This window comes from Metopolophium dirhodum, chromosome 1 (genome assembly GCF_019925205.1).
Source record: "Metopolophium dirhodum isolate CAU chromosome 1, ASM1992520v1, whole genome shotgun sequence".
Classification (NCBI taxonomy): domain Eukaryota; kingdom Metazoa; phylum Arthropoda; class Insecta; order Hemiptera; family Aphididae; genus Metopolophium; species Metopolophium dirhodum.
In genome coordinates this window covers 137,887,008-137,905,984 of record NC_083560.1, presented here as the reverse complement: position 1 = coordinate 137,905,984, position 18,977 = coordinate 137,887,008, and the positions used below count along the sequence as shown (strand labels likewise).

The following is an 18,977-nucleotide window of genomic DNA, read 5'->3' as shown; positions in this document are numbered from 1 at the left end:
TGGAAATGAAACGTGGTGTTATAGATTCTGAAAACTATTTCCGTGAGGCATTTAAACCAATAATTGAACCATTGAGTACACATGCAAAACAAAATGAAATATGTAACACACAGTCAACTGTACTAGAAAATAAATCAGAAACCTCATGCACTAGTGAAGATGATGATGATAACGAATTAAATTCACCATTTGAAAATTTTTTAAATAACCGTCCTAAATCAATACGTTATGATAAATCCTATGGTATGCATTATGATAAAAATAGTGATTCATATAAAATAGGAAAACATTCTGTAACTTTTAGTCACGGTAAATTACTGCTGCTTAATAAATATTATAAATTCACGCCAGGTTTATGGTCTTTATTATGTGAGAAGGAACCAAAAAAAACAACTATAGAAGATATAGAATCTTATTACAATATTTTGAAAACTTCTGGAGTCCATTTAAAAGCAGATGGAAAACCTAGAACCTCAAGGTATCATAAATGGGTGACTGTTGTAAAACCGTTGTATGATCGAATGAAAATGGAGGAAAAACAGTTTAATGAAGAAATAGATAAAATTAATGAGAATACAACTCCACGAATTAACTTAAAATCATTTAACAATACTTTACCTTCTAGTCCTTTTGGCTTATTAAACGCTAAACGTAGAAAAATAACACAAGAAAATGATCCATTTGATTTTAATCAATCAGCAAGCAGTTTTTCACCTTCAGATCGTATGTCTACAGATATGATTAATTTTACTTCATCACCTGATCCTAAGACAGGTAGTGGTTTATATAAAGATGTCTTACCTCAAACCCAATTAGTTTATTATGACGATCCGAATGAGCTAGTAACTAGATTAAATCTTTTGACATCATCGCAAAGTGTTGGTAATACTGGTGTTAATAACGAAATCATATCTATTTTAGAAGAACTGCGTGAGAGAAATATTATAGCATAATGACGACCTTAGAGGGTATAGCTAATGAGCTACATCGACCAGCGAGAAAAATATTTCCTAGACGTAGTGTGGTTACACGGTTTATTGACGACCTATGGCAAGCTGATTTAATGGATATGCAATCTCATTCTAAAAAAAATTACGGTTTTAAATTTATATTAGTTGTTATAGATACATATAGCAAATATGTATTTGTGGAACCGCTGAAAAATAAATCAGCAAAAGAATGTACAAAAGGAATGGTTAATATATTGAAAAAAGCTAATCCGAAATTTTTACAGACAGATAATGGTACAGAATTTTATAATACTCAATTTCAAGATTTAATGAAAAAATATAAAATTAAACATTACAGTTCATACAGTGTTATTAAATGTTCAATCGCAGAACGTGTGATACAAACACTTAAAAATAATATATATAAACATTTCACTGCAACAGGTACATGGAATTGGTATAATACAATATCAAAAATTATAAATAACTATAATAATACAAAACATAGAACAATCAAATGCACACCTAATGAAGCTCGAATGGATACAAACAGAATTAAATTTAGTACATATAAAAATTTACAAACATTGTATAAACCAAAATTTAAAGTTAGCGATAAAGTACGAATATCTAAGTATAAACATATATTTAGTAAAGGATATACCCCGAATTGGACAACGGAAATATTTACAGTTTCAAAAGTTTTACAGACAAATCCAGTAACTTATCAACTAAAGGATGAATCAAACAATATAATCTTAGGTGGTTTTTATGAACAGGAAATTAAATTAACTAATTTTCCAAACACCTTTCTTATTGAACGTATTGTGAAAAAAGTTGGGAATAAAATGTTTGTTAAATGGTTGGGTTTTGATTCAAGTCAAAATTCGTGGATAACATCATCAGATATTTTTAAATAATAATTTTTTATGTATAACATGTAATACTTTTATAATAAATGCCAGAAAAAAGTTGAAATAATTATTTGTTTTCAGTTTGTAATTTTTTTAAAAACAAAAAAAAAAAAAATTTACTTCACTACCGTTTGATAGCGCTTTCTGTTTATACCGATTGGAGATTTATCAAGTCTTTTTTTTTCTTTAATTATATAATTTATCTAGTTTGTAGTGACCATAAGCCAAAGTATTTATCCCGTCGTCATTTATATAACGTTTATCGTCATTAGCGCTTAGAACAAGTTTGTTCATTGTTTTCGATTGAACAACATGTTTGTTTGATTGGATAAAATTCATGACCCTGTGAGTTAATTTATCCTTAACAGATAAATGGTTTATAAAAGCGTGTAGTATATCCTTATAATTTTCGAATTGCATATGTTTTTTAATAATATATTTCTTTACGCCTTTTGCTTTTTTTTCCTCAGTACCGTCTACAGTTTTGTACGCATATAATTTCGGTCTTAATGAAACGAATTCTTTAAGTATAATTCCTTTCAATTCATCCTTGAAAAAGCCTGGCTGACTTTTATGTAATTCGCTAAAACAATAATGGTCTTTGGGATAGTTAGATGTATCAAAATATGGTAATAAATCATTTTTTAAATCATTGAAAAAATTTGTAGTTTGAATAGCGTATATCAAGGAATCAGTATCCGAATATAAAGAACTAATTTTAGTACCATACCTTTTCTTCATGACATTATAGTGAAAATCGTACATAAATGTTTTCGAAACGTCTAAAATTGCAAATCCCACATAAATTGCCTTATCGAATTTAATAGTTTCCTTATGTTGGTGAATAGCCATGAGATTTTTAGAGTATATAGTTCTGTCTTTAAAACTAGTTTTTGTCATTAGTTTATTCGCTTTTTTTTCTGATGAAACCAGTTTTATAGAAGTTCTTGCTCGGACATTCTCCATACATTTACCAAAAACGCTATTAATTAACAACTTCCAGAAATTTTTTTCAAACTCATTTTTTGCTTCTGCTCTCATTTTTGTACAGAACTCAATGTATGATGCCATCCATTTTTTTTGTGAAAAGCGGATAGCTCGATGAATTTTTACTAATTTAAGACCGTGAGAAATCGCTTGTTTTAAATTTTTGTAATGTACAATATAGTTTTTTTTCGGTGATAGAGTAGTTAACAATTTCTCAACTTTCGAATTTGGTGGGCATTCGTTAAACGGTAAAAACGGAAAATCATTATGGGTTTTATGTAAATGTTTAGGGTACTCGATATCAACTTCTAATATATATCCTACTTCAGAATCTTCAGAAATTTTAGTTACATCTATGTCGAGATCATCAACCCATTCAAAATCTTTAAAAGGTAGTTCTGTCAACATAGACTTTCCATATAAATTCACACAGTCGAGATATGTAATCCAAGTAATCGGTTCATTCGAATTATAGTCCAATCCTTCAATATTTGGTATGTTTGCTTTAGCATATCTTTTAGTTGATTGACAAATACCGCCTCGGATTGATTTTTCGAAGTAGAGTAACATATTATAATCCTTTAACCTCTCTAATTTAACCTTTGTATACTTAAGCATACAATCAAAAGCAAATCCAGGGGCAGTCATATAATGAGCAGGATCTATTCTGAGAGTAGATAAACATATGTCTCTAAAATTTTCGAACACGTCAGCTAGTATGGTAACATCAGTTTTTAAATAAAGATCGCTATATTCACCCAAAGTCTTTACGTCAAATGTATTCCATACATTTTTTGCATGTCTATAATCTTCATCACTAATTTGTTCATCTGTTAACGAGTTATAAAATTCAAGCTTTGATGGTAAAAAAGCATTGTCTAATTTACTCCAACTATCGACATATTCGTAAGGGAAGACTCCTTTCCGTGTAACTAAATCTAATGATTTGATTGAAAATATTTTTAGGGTTTCTCTAAACCTCAACTTATCTTCAGATAAATTGGCTGCAAGTTTACTTAGCGACTCACTCATAAAACGGAATGTATCGACAAATTTAATACTAAATCTAGGTGCGATTTCCTTGCTAAAGGATATATATTTTTCCGATGAATTAGGAATAATATGAATATCTTTATCATCGCAACCTAGTTCCCGAATTATGAAGTGACTATCATAAGATAAATTATGAAAGAATATTGGAACGAACGATGGACTAGTTATTTCGAAATTACATTGAAGACAGAGACATTGCCTATATTTGCCAGTAAAATGACAGTGATCTCGAACTTTAACCAAATTATTGTTTTTAAAATGTTTTGAACATTTTTGACAGAACTTGGTTCTTTGAAAACGTTGTTCCTCTTTATCAGTTAATTTGTCCATCGGTGTATTAATTTGATAAATTTTATTAATTTCATTTCCAATATCGATCATATTTTTCATAAATTTTTTTGCAGCTTTCTTACCTCTATAAATAATTACTTTCGTCGGAATTTCAAACTGTTTTACCAGCTCTTTCGATATAATACTATAGTCAACTTTTACATAAAACCCATAGCTCATAATTTCATGTAAATGTGTAACATGAGTTTTCTGATTTTTTTGTTTTTTACGTCTATTAATGAATTTATTAGGTTGTTTAGGAGTTAATATACATTCAAAATCTGCATAAATGACAAATGGAATCCTCTGCGTTTTTTTATAACCTTTGAAATAGATGAAATCATCATCCCCCTCTTCAAACATTATAGGCCTCCCCAACGGATTCTTTCCACAATTGCGTCGATGTTCATTTAATCCTTCTACACCCCAAAGCTTACTTTTGCACGGTTGAGTACCAAAAGTTGTGAAACATCTCTTACAAATAATTAGCTTCGAACAATTTTTCGTTTTCTGACTTCTGATTAATCTTGAAAAATTATGAATATAACAATAATGCGATGTTTCATCATTATTATACAAAAATAGGTCAAAATGATCATTTCTTTCGGTATTACATACATACAAGGGAAAAATAGTTTTTTTGTCATTCAAACTATAAATATTTATTGAAATATTGTTTATACGTTCAAATTTAGGTATCTGACTGATTGGTGTTGGAAAATCAACACATTTAAAATTTAAACTACTTTTTAACTCTAACATCTTAAAATATTTTTCATGAAAATTAGTTTTATTAGAGCGATTATCAAACTTGGATAATAATGCATATTTAAAACATTTATTATCACTATTTTTCACATTAATAATCGCTCTTTTATCTTTAATATGCTTAGGTAAATCAATATATGTTCCTCCTTTAAGAGGATTCACTATATTGATTCTCAACTGTAATGTTTCTATTACCTTAAGCGTCCATCCAGAACCTTTCTGTGTAAAATCTGTCTCTTCCCGCAACAATTTATTGAACATATCGTTTAGTATTTTTTTAAAATTAGATGAATTACATGCAAGAACATTAAAAGTTTTGAATGCAATATCCTGTACTTCTTGTGTAATAATTCTTTCGTAAACACTATCCACGACTAAATTAAATTTTATAGATGTATTTTTACACGATTCTTTTAACTTAAAAATTAATTTCTCTGAAATATAGTTAAAAAAAAGCGTGTAATCTATAAAATCCAATGTATTTTTTATGATAAAAGTTTTCGAGCATTTTTTAAATCGTTCAATTTCGAATAATTCTTTATCAGTAGAAATTGTCCGCTGGCATTTTCTCACCGTTTGTCTTTTCATGATGAAACTGTAATAGAATATATATAAAAAAAAAAATATAATAATGTAGAAAGATCATTTTATTTAAAATATCATTCAAATAAATTAATACATTTAGAATATATTTACAAAACATAAAAAATAAAAAAAGCTGTTTTGAGGTGAAAAAATAATGAATGAAAACAAGAAAATTATGAATTACTATTAACCATTGTTCATATAATTGTACTGTGCATATAATATAGATAATTCTTTTCGAATATTTTTTTCACGTTTCTTATCTGTATGTAGCAAATGTAAATAATCATTTGCAATCTTTTTTTTTTCATTCATTATTTTTTTTTGTTTTAAACCCGCTTTTTTTATTTTTATATCAATAATTTTAATTTTTTTTTTAAATTCTACTGCTGCCTCATCCATTGCTTGATCAATTTGCTCGGCCTTTCGGATAACATCGTTAATTTCATCCATAATAAATGATTTTGATTCCATTTTTTATTTTTTATTTTTTTTTTTTTTTATTCTGAAAATGTCATAGTTTTTTTTATACACTAACTGATAGTAATAAAAAAAATAAAATAGTGTATATTAATTAGTGAATAATACTTATAATAATAGACTAGCTTATGTATTCACACATATGTATAAATATTATCAACAAATTAAAATAAATTATGGTTATACATCATCTATAAACATTAGTTTGTGATTATTATGTTAAGTTTACTTCAATTAATAAATAAAACATTTTTTTTGTATGGTTGGTATATTTAGCTTATTTACAATTAAATAATTGAACAAAAAACTTTTAATTTAGAATGTTTATTTATTTACATGTGTCTATCATCAAATTATTTTTTAAACATAAACATAATAAATACAATACTTTATATTAAAAAAATATAATCTTATTTTGTTTTTAACAGATTGTACCCAATTCCTGTAACTGATAATTAAGATTTTGTATCTGCATATTAAAATTATTTATACATTGCCAATAGTCGGTACATCTAGAACGATAAAATATAAGGATCTTTTCTTTCTCTTCTTTAAAAAAAAGCAATTTTTCTTTTAATACACATGTATGTATATAATATTCGTTAATATAAGTTACATTGAGAGAAGGAGATGGACTTATTCTAGTTAAAAACAATTGATATTTTATATTTTTAATATTTTTTTTATTCTGTTTAAGTCTCCATCTTCTCATGAAATGGTCTTTTTCATCCGTTTCTGTATAACTTTCAATCATTTGTTTATAATAGTCTATTTCGTTTAAAATATCATTGTGAGAATTCATTATTTAAAATGGTTAAAAAAATGTTAGAACTAATATATATAAAGAAATATGTTAAAAAAAAAAAATCTGATAATTAGAAACTGGTTCCTATATCAACTAGCATTGCGTATAATTTAAAGTTAGCTGATAATCAAGTTTTATATCATGTTATTCAATAAATATAATCATTTACATACTGTATACGGAATACAAACTTGTTTTTAAACGTATCCCTACTTTTTAGCATTTTTTAATCATTAAATATACATTATGGTAGTTAAAATGACTATAATATATCAGTCAGCATAGTGAATAATTTAATGTAAGCTAATATGTCTATATTTTATATATTATAATAATCAAGTTTTTATATTATGTTATTCATATAATTATAATCATATACATACTGTATACACTTGTTTTTTTCAACTTATTTCAACTTTCTAACATTTTTTTAACCATTTAATATACAACATGATAAACATAGATATTTTAATTAATCAACCTTTTAAATTTAAAAAAAAAAATTAATTATAAAAACCTTGTACATTTAATATTAAAATTACTAATAAAACTATTGAATATCGGTTCATTATAACCACTTATAACCACTTCCCTAAACGCTTATGTTATGTTATGTTTTTTGCTATCGTGTATTATTTTTCGTTTAAAAATTAGTAAAGATGTGGAGTTTTAGATTCGATAAGATGATTTTTTTTTTAAAAAATATATAAATAATGAAATAAATAGGTACTTACATTAAAGTATTTTCTAATGTTTAGAGACGAATGACTGTTGATGATGCCGGTGTTGGACTGGTAAACTATGTAGGTTTGAAGTATTTTCCAATGTTGAGTGATGAACCCTTATTGATGATGTCGATGCTGGACTGGTAAACTTGGTAGGATTGAAGTATTTTCAATATTCGATGGTGAATGACTGCCGCTTGTTGTTGCTGGTAGAGAACACAAGCTGGACTGATATCGTTTGACTATCAAATGCTGCATTATATAGTCGAGAATCATCTCCTACTTTCCTAGTTATCGTTTAAAACTTACATTCTATTCGAAGAAATCGTATGACCTGTTCATGTAATATTAATTTTAAAAACAACTAAGTTATTTTGTAGTAATAGTAATTATAATATATAATGTATGTATTGGTGTTGACCGTAGTCCGGAATATTCATTTAAAAATAGCTAGGTCAAATTTTAGGGCGTTGTCCGAATAAAAACTAGTATCGATAGGAGGTCGTATAAGACCGTTGGCGGAATAAAACTGGGCGTTGTCCGAATAAAAACTAGTATCGATAGGAGGTCGTATAAGACCGTTGGCGGAATAAAACTGATATTAACAAGAGGACAAATTAAGGGCGTTGGCTGGTTTAATGAACATTGCTATGAATATTCCACATTTCAAAGTATCTATGGTAGTGGAAACAATACAGTATATAAGGCTAGCGTATTAACAGCAATATTACAGTCAACATTCAGCAACTAGAACTTCTTCATCATCTATAACAATTCAGCTTCAAGATGTCTTACAGAACTTCGATCATCGATTCCGGATCAGAGGTTAGTAATTGAATCACTTTAATAACTAAAGCAAATTGGAGGTCAGTCGTAAAACTACTCAACGCTATGGTTATAATAAATTCGTGGTTGATTATAACTTAATTTTAAACATAATATTAAAATTAAATAATAATTAGAGTGTGACTGTAACGTTGCTCAATATTGTTTTAGAGATCGGCTGTAAGCCACTCATACATTTATAGTTATTCACCTTAGTTTATGTTTTATAGAACGAATTTGAGTCCCTGGACACAAAAAAGCCTTCTACTTCAAAGCAGGTCAAAACATCGTTAAAAAGAGGGGCTGAAAAAACAGTAGACAAAAAAAACAAAAAAAAACAGATGAAAACAGTAAGATAAATAATAATTTATCATATTAATACTTTATCTAATATTCTAAGGTTATGAATTATGGCATGAATTTATTTATTTGTTTTTTTTTTTAGAGTTCATCATACAGAGAAATTCTCGAAGAGAAATTGCGGGCGGAAGAATTTGATGAAGAGATTTTTAATTCTGTCACTTTTCGTCAGGGAGATGGTTTGGCTACCATCAAAAGCCAATTTAATCCAGACGAAAAGCCGACGGATTATTGGACGATAACACATTACAAGTGTGCGAATATACACAACGTCCCAACAAAGGAAAGGTAAAGACTAGACTTTGGTTTATTTTTTAATTAAAAAACTATTGCTAAATGAAAAAAATCATTAGTTTTTATTCACTGCCAAACTGATTGAATAATTAATTTATGTTGCAGGTGGCGACACTCTGAGGCATCTGTCAAGGTGACGACATCGGACAAGTCAAAAGATCAGACTCTCAATACAAGTTTAAACGAGACCATGCAGGTTATATTTGATGTAATTTTGAAAGACCCGGAACGTCGTACAATAAGAAATAAATTAGCCGCATGAAAAAAAAAAAAATGTAGTATAAAAATATTTTTATTTATTTAATAAAAAAAAACAATACATAAATATAAATGAATTTGTATTATATCATACTATTAAGTCCTGTAAAATCATGTCAGACATTACATTAAAATGAAATTGTAAAATCTCATACAAAAATGAAGTGTCATCGTTTTGTAGATGAGAATAATAACTAAAATCATAGTTCTGTATATACTGGTTTGTGAATTCGTTTCTCTGGCAACTGATGGGCAAACCACGGACATCGTTTTTAATCAGTTCGTAAGCTGCATCGAATGTTGTTTGAAAACTCGGTAGACGTTTCTGTTTTTCTGCGATATAAAGGTCGACACAATGTTGAAGTTGTTTTAGTCTGCAGAAATCTATATGCGAGAGTGTAATATAATCATCATTTATATGCAAGGTTATTGAACTCTGCTTCACATTAATTGAATATGTAAAGTTCTCAGTAATTTTTACACGTCTACACCTGGTATGTAAGTTGTTAGTAATTGAAATGTAATTAGATTCAGACATGAGCGTACACCATTGCTCTAAATTTAATGTAATAATTTTTTTCGTTAACTTACACTCTAATAACACAATAATTGAAATTTGTTTGCTGATTAATAGTCCAACCGTAACACTCTTCTTACCAAATGGACGTATGTCAAATACCGATTTTGACACAATTACCGGTAGACCCATAACAAATTAAAGTTCTTTTCTTTTTAATAATTAAAAAACCTTTAAACTATAAACGTAATTATTTTTTTTAAAAATTTGATGTAATATAACCGATGAGGGATATACTTTGAACTGAAAGCGTTTTTACTTTGCAAGCGTATTATATACTAAACTTGATAGATAAAAAAAAAAAAAAATGCAAAAAATGTGAACGTATAGCATAGTCGGCTACTGCATGTAGTAGAGGGGAGAATTACATATACTTACCTGTTACCTGAAAACATTTAAATTATTGCTACACGCGCTAACCCACTAGGCTATACGTTCACGAGATATTAAATCAAATATTAACACATATAAGTTGTTTTAAAAAATCAACATTTATTTTCATTTACTATAACATAATATAATAAAAAAACATGATTAACAAACGGTATCGTATGACCCAGTTTCACAATTACAAATATGTTCGGTTTTACAATATTTACTTAATATGTTTTGAACATATTGATTACCTTTCATTAATAACACATATAAACACCTTGGGCTGAATCTGCAATGTTCAATCCATGGATCGTCCAGCCTTTCCCAGTTATGAAGAATAAGTCCGCAACAAAAGCATTCTACAACATCATCCACTCCTGAATATTTTAAGCCACATTCAGACAATGTATATTTATTTTGAAAAGTATTTTTTGGGAATAATTTGAATGTTTTAAATCTTGATGAAAACGAAGAAAATTCTGGATGAACTGCAGCCGGATTATTTCGTATACGATAAACTAATGATTGAAAATCATTTGAACATTTTTGAAAGTTCATTTTTGAAAAAAATTTATAAATTGTAAAACAATTTAATGAAATTTTAAGAAAATAAAGTAAAATGAGACACAACTTGAGTAAACGGCGGATCATTGACGACTGAATATAAAAAACGATTAGCTTATAACTCAAAAGTATATAAATTAAAAAAAAATATAGACATTCATTAATTAGATAAATTACAGTGAAACCAACCTAAATGAAAAAAAAAATGTGAATATATAGTAATATTTAGTAATTATAATTTCAGTTTTATAATAAGGCTTGTGTTCTGTATTTTAAATAATTATTCCATTTTAGTAATAAGGTTTGTTGAGAAAAAAACCATTTAGCATGTACACTGTAAATATTTGGACAAAACTGACTTTGAGTGTGCAAACTCTTCATAATTTTTACACGGTAAAATTATTGTGTCCAAGGGGGACATCCTCCCTTGAACGGTGTGAAATTACCGTGTAAAAAGTGTACAAATTCTTCATAATTTTTACACGGTAAAATTATTGTGTCCAAGGGGGACATCCTCCCTTGAACGGTGTGAAATTACCGTGGTGACACAAAAAGTAGACTGTGAACATACAAATGTATACTACTACAAACGTTATTAATTTAATTTTAATTTTATTATGAAAATGCGATATACACTCATCGAGGCATTGCCGGACAGTGTGCCCCATTTTATTGCATCTATAACATCCTGAAACACGATGTAGGCGTTAATTAATAGTAAACTTTTAAATTTTCCTATCACCTATGTACTTACGGCGTTTGGGGGGTGCCTTTCGCGGCGGTTGATGGCGATGGCGTGCGGCGACGGCGGTCTCGGCCGGCGGTGCAGGGGCGGCGGTGCTCATGTTTAGTGTTTGCACCGCCGCATTGAAGTTGATCTTTATATAATTCATTCTAAAAAGAAAAAAGATGCAACATTTACAGTATGTCAGCGCAATATATTTGTTTTTTCTATATTGGTCTCCCCGACCTGTGCAACGTAGACACAGTATAGATATTTAACAACTTTGCCGGAAAGCGTGGACAGGTGCTTACAAAAAATCTAAGTTTAAACATTAAATATTTTAATTTTCTGACGGAAAGCATGTGTTACATTATACTGATTGATAAATACCTGCGATCTGCGGTGAACGTTTTAAAAAAAAAAATTAAATTAATAATACAAAATATACTCACGTGTTGTCCGTCGGACGGCAGTCGGATGTTTAAGAACGGTTTGTGGGACGTCGGCGCAGTTAATTGTCAACGCAGGTAACCCATGCAGGTAACAAATTGATTAATTGACATTATATCGACATTGATTGATACACACGCAAACATGATTTTCAAAAATTCCCGCCTTCGACAAAATACCGACTATTACTTATAACGACAACAATTACTTATTACTACGGCGAACGTCATTAGAAGTGACTGACCTGCTAGACACCCAAAAAAATACGGCGACTAAATGATTTGCACGGACGCCCGAAATATTTTGAATTTTTTTCATGTAAATTATTACTTAATTTAGCGTTTTCGGTGACAGTAATGAACGCTGTCCGCGATTCGACGCAGTCGGATTGCATACCTGACAACGTGACCCGGCCGTTGCACATTGTCCGCTATCCGACGAAGTCGGATTGCCTACCTGCACCACTGAGGTGACTGACCTGCTAGACACCCTAAAAAGACGGTGTCTATATGATTTGCATAAAAGCCCGAAATGTTTTACTTTTTTTTTTCACAGTAAAGAAAGCTGTCCGATATCCGACGCAGTCGGATTGCATACCTGACGACGTGACCCGGCCGTCGCATATTGTCTGCTACTCGGACCACTGAGGTGACTGACCTCCTAGACACCCTTAAAAGACGGTGGCTATATGATTTGCATAGAAGCCCGAAATGTTTTGAATTTTATTACTTAATTTTCCGTTTTCGGTGACAGTTATGAACGTTGTCCGCGATTCAACGCAGTCGGATTGCCTACCCTTATTACTACGGCGAACGTCATTCGAGGTGTCTGACCTGCTAGACACCCATAAAAAGACGGCGGCTAAATGATTTTCATGGACCCCCGAAATGTTTTACAATTTTTTTCACGTTTCACGTTTTGAACGTTGCATACCTGTTGCCGAGACATATAAGTCCAACGTCGAGGTAGGTGACTGACCCGCTAGACCCCAAATAAATCGAGGTGGCTCTATGATTATCCGAAATATTTGAATTCTATTACTTGATTTGGCGTTTTTGAAGGCAGTAAAAAACTTACAGCTCTCCGGTTACCTAATCCACTATCCTTCTCACAAATCCACCATTCTTATCATTAATCCAACATCCTTATCAGTAATCCAAAATCCTTATCACTTATCCACTTTTCTCATCAATATCCACCGTTCTTATCATAACACTCATAACCGACATCGGTTGACGACCAGACCACAAGACCACTGCGCAATCCGACATCGACAACACTCCTCACCAACCACGGGGGGTCTGGGGGTCTTCTTAGAGGATAATGGAGGGAAAACGGGTCTCCCGGCGGCGGCGGAGCCGTCGATGCGTTATCACTCCTTCTTATCATTTTCGCGATTTTTTTGAAAATTTTTGCAAATTTTCGTATTTACCCCCCCGGGGGTCTCCGGGCGGCCCCGTTCGGACCTTATTCGCGTTCCCCGCTAAATTTACGTACCGCGCGCGGCCGTACTTTTTTCCCGGCGGGCCCGCCGCGGTGGCGATTACGTGCAAACCGTCCGCCGCCGTCGCGCGCGTTTTTTGCCTTTGTTTTCAAGAATTCGAGATTTAGCCCTTTTCGAGGCGTCCGGCTTACCCGTTTGCCCCTTATTCGCGTTCCCCGTTACATTTATAGGTCGCGCGCGGCCGTACTTGAATATTTTAGAGCGCCGCGGCGTAGAGAACGATAGCGGAAAGCGCGGCGTCGTCGCCGTCTTACCGATTTTTCCGATTTTTTCGACTAAAGTCGCGTCTCACCGTTCTCTCAAAAGTCTCACCTCCCCGTCGACGCGATATTCGCGTTCCCCGCTAAATTTACAGGTTGCACGCGGCCGTACTTCGTCCGAGACGAGTCCCGGGGCCGCGGAACGACGCCGAGAGCAGAGCGCCGATATCGCCGCCGTCGAGTAGGTATTACTATATACAGGCATAAATACGTGCGTCGGAGGGTCCGATTTTTTTTCGCGAATATCGCGTTTTCGACGTCCGGGGGTGGCGGAGCCTGTCGTCCGCCGCCCGAAGCGGTGGGATCGCCGGCTACAAAGCCCTCTGCAAACGCCGGGAAAGCGTTCGTGATTCGCCGGGACGGCGAAACCGCTTAATTGTCATAGATTCGACACCAGTTTTCAACTCAGTAGGTAGGTAGGTAGGTAAGGCGTCGGTGCGGGTGACCCGGGGGTCGTGGTTTCGATGCCGGCCGCCGGGAATGTCGTTAATTTGCGGCGGCCGTAAAATTTCGGAATTTTTTTTTTCGCGTTTTTTTTTTTTGTCATTTTCCTTTCGCCATCTCTTTCGCCTTATCACTTTTGACGAATTTTCAAAATTTCTTCAAAATTCGTGTTTTAACGCCTTCGCGCACCTCGGACGGCCCCGTTCGGACCTTATTCGCGTTCCCCGTTAAATTGTGAGGCCGCGCGCGGCCGTACTTTGTCCCGTTCCGTCACGCCGAGGCCGAGACGACGTGCGATAGGAGTGCCGCCGTCGCCCGCGTTTTTCGATAATTTTTTCGAATAGTCGAGTTTTAACCGTTTTGGAAACGTCTCACCTCCCGTTCGCGACTCATTCGCGTTCCCCGTTACATTTATAGGCCGTGCGCGGCCGTACTTGAATATTTTAGAACGCCGCGGCGTCTTACCGATTTTTCCGACTTTTTCGACTAAAGTCGCGTCTCGCTGCTCTCTCAAAAGTCTCACCTCCCTGTCGACGCGATATTCGCGTTCCAAGCTAAATTTATAGGCCGCCTGCGGCCGTACTTCCTCCGGGACGGGTCCCGAGGCCGCGGGATGACGCCGAGAGCCGAGTGTGGAGAGCGGCGCCGTCGAGTGGGTATTACTATATACAGGCATAAATACGTGCGTCGGAAAGTTTGATTTTTTTCGCGAATATCGCGTTTTTTTACGTCCGGGGGTAGCGGAGCCGGTCGTCCAATGCCCGAAGCCGTGGGATCGCCGGCTCAAAAGCCCTCTGCGGACGCCGGGAAAGCGTTCGCGATTCGCCGGGACGGCGAAACGGCTTAAGAGTCATAGATTCGACACCAGTTTTCAACTCAGTAGGTAGGTAGGTAGGTTTAGGCGTATGTGCAGATGATCCGGGGGTCGTGGTTTCGATGCCGGCCGCCGGGATTGGAGATAATTTGCGGCGGCCGTGTTAATCCGGAATTTTTTTTTCACGTTTTTTTTTTTCGTTATTTTCCTTTCGCTATCACTTCCGCCTTATCACTTTTGATGAATTTTTTCAAAATTTCTTCAAAATTAGTGTTTTAACGCCTTCGCGCACCTCGGACGGCCCCGTTCGGACTTTATTCGCGTTCCCCGTTAAATTGTGAGGCCGCGCGCGGCCGTACTTTGTCTCGGCCCGTCCCGCCACGGCCGAGACGACGTGCGATAGGAGTGCCGCCGTCGCCTGCGTTTTTCGATAATTTTTTCGAAAAGTCGAGTTTTAACTGTTTTGGAAACGTCTCACCTCCCGTTCGCGACTTATTCGCGTTCCCCGTTACATTTATAGGCCGCGCGCGGCCGTACTTGAATATCTTAGAGCTCCGCGGCGTAGAGAACGATAGCGAAAAGCGCGGCGTCGTCGCCGTCTTACCGAGTTTTCCGAGTTTTTCGACTAAAGTCGCGTCTCACCGCTCTCTCGAAAGTCTCACCTCCCCGCCGACGTGATATTCGCGTTCCCCGCTGAATTTCTAGGCCGCGGGCGGCCGGACTTTGTCCGGGACGACGCCGAGAGTCGAGTGCCGATATCGCCGCCGTCGAGTAGGTATTACTATATACAGGCATAAATACGTGCGTCGGAGGGTCCGATTTTTTTTTTGCGAATATCGCGTTTTCGACGTCCGGGGGTGGCGGAGCCTGTCGTCCGCCGCCCGAAGCGGTGGGATCGCCGGCTCAAAAGCCCTCCGCGGACGCCGGGACCGCGTTCGCGATTCCCCGGGACGGCGAAACGGCCTAAGAGTCATAGATTCGACGCCAGTTTTCAACTCTGTGGGTAGGTAGGTAGGTAAGGCGTCGGTGCGGATGACCCGGGGAGTTATGAACAGTTATGAACGTTGTCCGCGATTCGACGCAGTCGGATTGCATACCTGACGAAGTTACCCAGCCGTCGCACATTGTCCGCTATCCGACGATTGCCTACCCACACCACTGAGGTGACTGACCTGCTAGACACCCTTAAAAGACGATTGCTATATGATTTGAATAGAAGCCCGAAATGTTTTGAATTTTTTTTCACGTAATTAATTTTTCCGTTTTTGGTGACAGTTAAGAACGTTGTCCGTGATTCGACGCAGTCGGATTGCATACCTGACGAAGTTACCCAGCCGTCGCACATTGTCCGCTATCCGACGAAGTCGGATTGCCTACTCGGACCACCGAGGTGACTGACCTGCTAGACACCCTTAAAAGACGGTGGCTATATGATTTGCATAGAAGCCCGAAATGTTTTGAATTTTTTTTCACGTAATTAATTTTTCCGTTTTCGGTGACAGTAATGAACGTTGTCCGCGATTCGACGCAGTCGGATTGCATACCTGACGAAGTTACCCAGCCGTGGCACATTGTCCGCTATCCGACGAATTCGGATTGCCTACTCGGACCACCGAGGTGACTGACCTGCTGGACACCCTTAAAAGACGATTGCTATATGATTTCCATAGAAGCCCGAAATGTTTTGAATTTTTTTTCACGTAATTAATTTTTCCGTTTTCGGTGACAGTTATGAACGTTGTCCGCGATTCGACGCAGTCGGATTGCATACCTGACGAAGTTACCCAGCCGTCGCACATTGTCCGCTATCCGACGAAGTCGGATTGCCTACTCGGACCACCGAGGTGACTGACCTGCTAGACACCCTTAAAAGACGATTGCTATATGATTTCCATAGAAGCCCGAAATGTTTTGAATTTTTTTCACGTAATTAATTTTTCCGTTTTCGGTGACAGTAATGAACGTTGTCCGCGATTCGACGCAGTCGGATTGCATACCTGACGAAGTTACCCAGCCGTCGCACATTGTCCGCTATCCGACGAAGTCGGATTGCCTACTCGGACCACCGAGGTGACTGACCTGCTAGACACCCTTAAAAGACGATTGCTATATGATTTCCATAGAAGCCCGAAATGTTTTGAATTTTTTTCACGTAATTAATTTTTCCGTTTTCGGTGACAGTAATGAACGTTGTCCGCGATTCGACGCAGTCGGATTGCATACCTGACGAAGTTACCCAGCCGTCGCACATTGTCCGCTATCCGACGATTGCCTACCCACACCACTGAGGTGACTGACCTGCTAGACACCCTTAAAAGACGATTGCTATATGATTTGCATAGAAGCCCGAAATGTTTTGAATTTTTTTCACGAAACTTATTACCTAATTTCGCGTTTTCGGCGACAGTAATGGACGCTGTCCGCGATTCGACGCAGTCGGATTGCATACCTGACGACGTGACCCGGCCGTCGCATATTGTCTGCTATCCGACGAAGTCGGATTGCCTACCCACACCACTGAGGTGACTGACCTGCTAGACACCCTTAAAAGACGATTGCTATATGATTTGCATAGAAGCCCGAAATGTTTTGAATTTTTTTTCAAGTAATTAATTTTTCCGTTCTCGGTGACAGTAATGAACGCTGTCCGCGATTCGACGCAGTCGGATTGCATACCTGACGAAGTTACCCAGTTGTCGCACATTGTCCACCATTCACAATCCACTATTCTTATCATTAACCCAGAATCCTTATCAGAAATCCAAAATCCTTATCACTAATCCACCATCCTTATCATAAATCCACTTTTCTTATCAAAATCTAAAATCCTTATCACTTAATTTTTTCACAGATCCCTATCACTAGACCTCTGTATCACCCATACACCGCGTCGGCTTCGGTTGACGACCAGACCACAAGACCACTGCGGCATCCGACATCGACAACACTCCTCACCAACCACGGGGGGTCTGGGGGTCTCCCCCAGCGACGCTCGGAGAGCTAGTCTTATAGTATAAAACAGAAACCCGAGGGCGCAGCCTATGGCGAATTTCCGAACTGACTTAGTGAATTTTGGTGGGAAAACGGGTTCCCGGCGTTATCACTCCTTCTTATCACTTTTCGCGATTTTTTTCAACATTTTTGCAGATTTTCGAGTTTTACCCCCCCCGGGACTTCCCGGGCGGCCCCGTTCGGACCTTATTCGCGTTCCCCGCAAAATTTACGTACCGCGCGCGGCCGCGATTTTTTCCCGACGGGCCCTCCGCGGCCGAGAAGACGCGCTTTACGTCCGCCGCCGTCGCCCGCGTTTTTTGCCTTTGTTTTCAAGAATTCGAGTTTTAGCCCTTTTCGAGGCGTCCGCCTTTCCCGTTTGCCCCTTATTCGCGTTCCCCGTTACGTTTATAGGTCGCGCGCGGCCGTACTCGAATATTTTCGAGCGCCGCGGCGTAGAGAACGATAGCGGAAAGCGCGGCGTCGTCGCCGTCTTACCGAGTTTTCCGAGTTTTTCGAATAAATACATGCGTCGGAGGGTTATATTTTTTTCGCGAATATCGCGTTTTCGACGTCCGAGGGTGGCGGAGCCGGTCGTCCGCTGCCCGAAGCCGTGGGATCGCCGGCTCAAAAGCCCTCTGCGGACGCTAGGACTGCATTCGTAATTCGCCGGGACGTTGAAACGGCTTAAGAGTCATAGATTCGACGCCGGTTATCAACTCAGTAAGTAGTTAGGTAGGTAAGGCGTCGGTACGGAAGACCTGGGGTCGTGGTTTCGATGCCGGCCGCCGGGAGTTAATCTGCGGCGGCCGTATTAAATCGGAATTTTTTTTTTTTGTCATTTTCCTTTCGCTATCATTTTCGCCTTATCATATTATATATTCGTATTGAACGAAAATTTTACCTTTTTTTTCAAAATTCGAGTTTTACCCCTTTCGAA

The 18,977-nt window shown here is 36.3% G+C and overlaps 2 protein-coding genes across 2 annotated transcripts; one reads left to right on the top strand and one right to left on the bottom strand.

Annotated features, from left to right (window-relative positions):
- Nucleotides 1-1,892: 1,892 nt before the first annotated feature.
- Nucleotides 1,893-7,842, bottom strand: LOC132933519 (uncharacterized). The gene is made up of 2 exons (XM_060999794.1): nucleotides 7,607-7,842; nucleotides 1,893-5,597 (listed from the first exon to the last, which is right to left on the bottom strand). Exon 2 carries the CDS (start codon nucleotides 5,588-5,590, stop codon nucleotides 2,051-2,053), a length of 3,540 nt encoding a protein of 1,179 aa, XP_060855777.1. The 5' UTR covers nucleotides 5,591-5,597; nucleotides 7,607-7,842; the 3' UTR covers nucleotides 1,893-2,050.
- Nucleotides 7,843-8,292: 450 nt separating this feature from the next.
- On the top strand, nucleotides 8,293-9,358 carry LOC132933525 (uncharacterized). The gene is made up of 4 exons (XM_060999804.1): nucleotides 8,293-8,422; nucleotides 8,653-8,772; nucleotides 8,868-9,070; nucleotides 9,182-9,358. Exons 1-4 carry the CDS (start codon nucleotides 8,384-8,386, stop codon nucleotides 9,336-9,338), a joined length of 519 nt encoding a protein of 172 aa, XP_060855787.1. The 5' UTR covers nucleotides 8,293-8,383; the 3' UTR covers nucleotides 9,339-9,358.
- The last annotated feature ends 9,619 nt before the right edge of the window (nucleotides 9,359-18,977 follow it).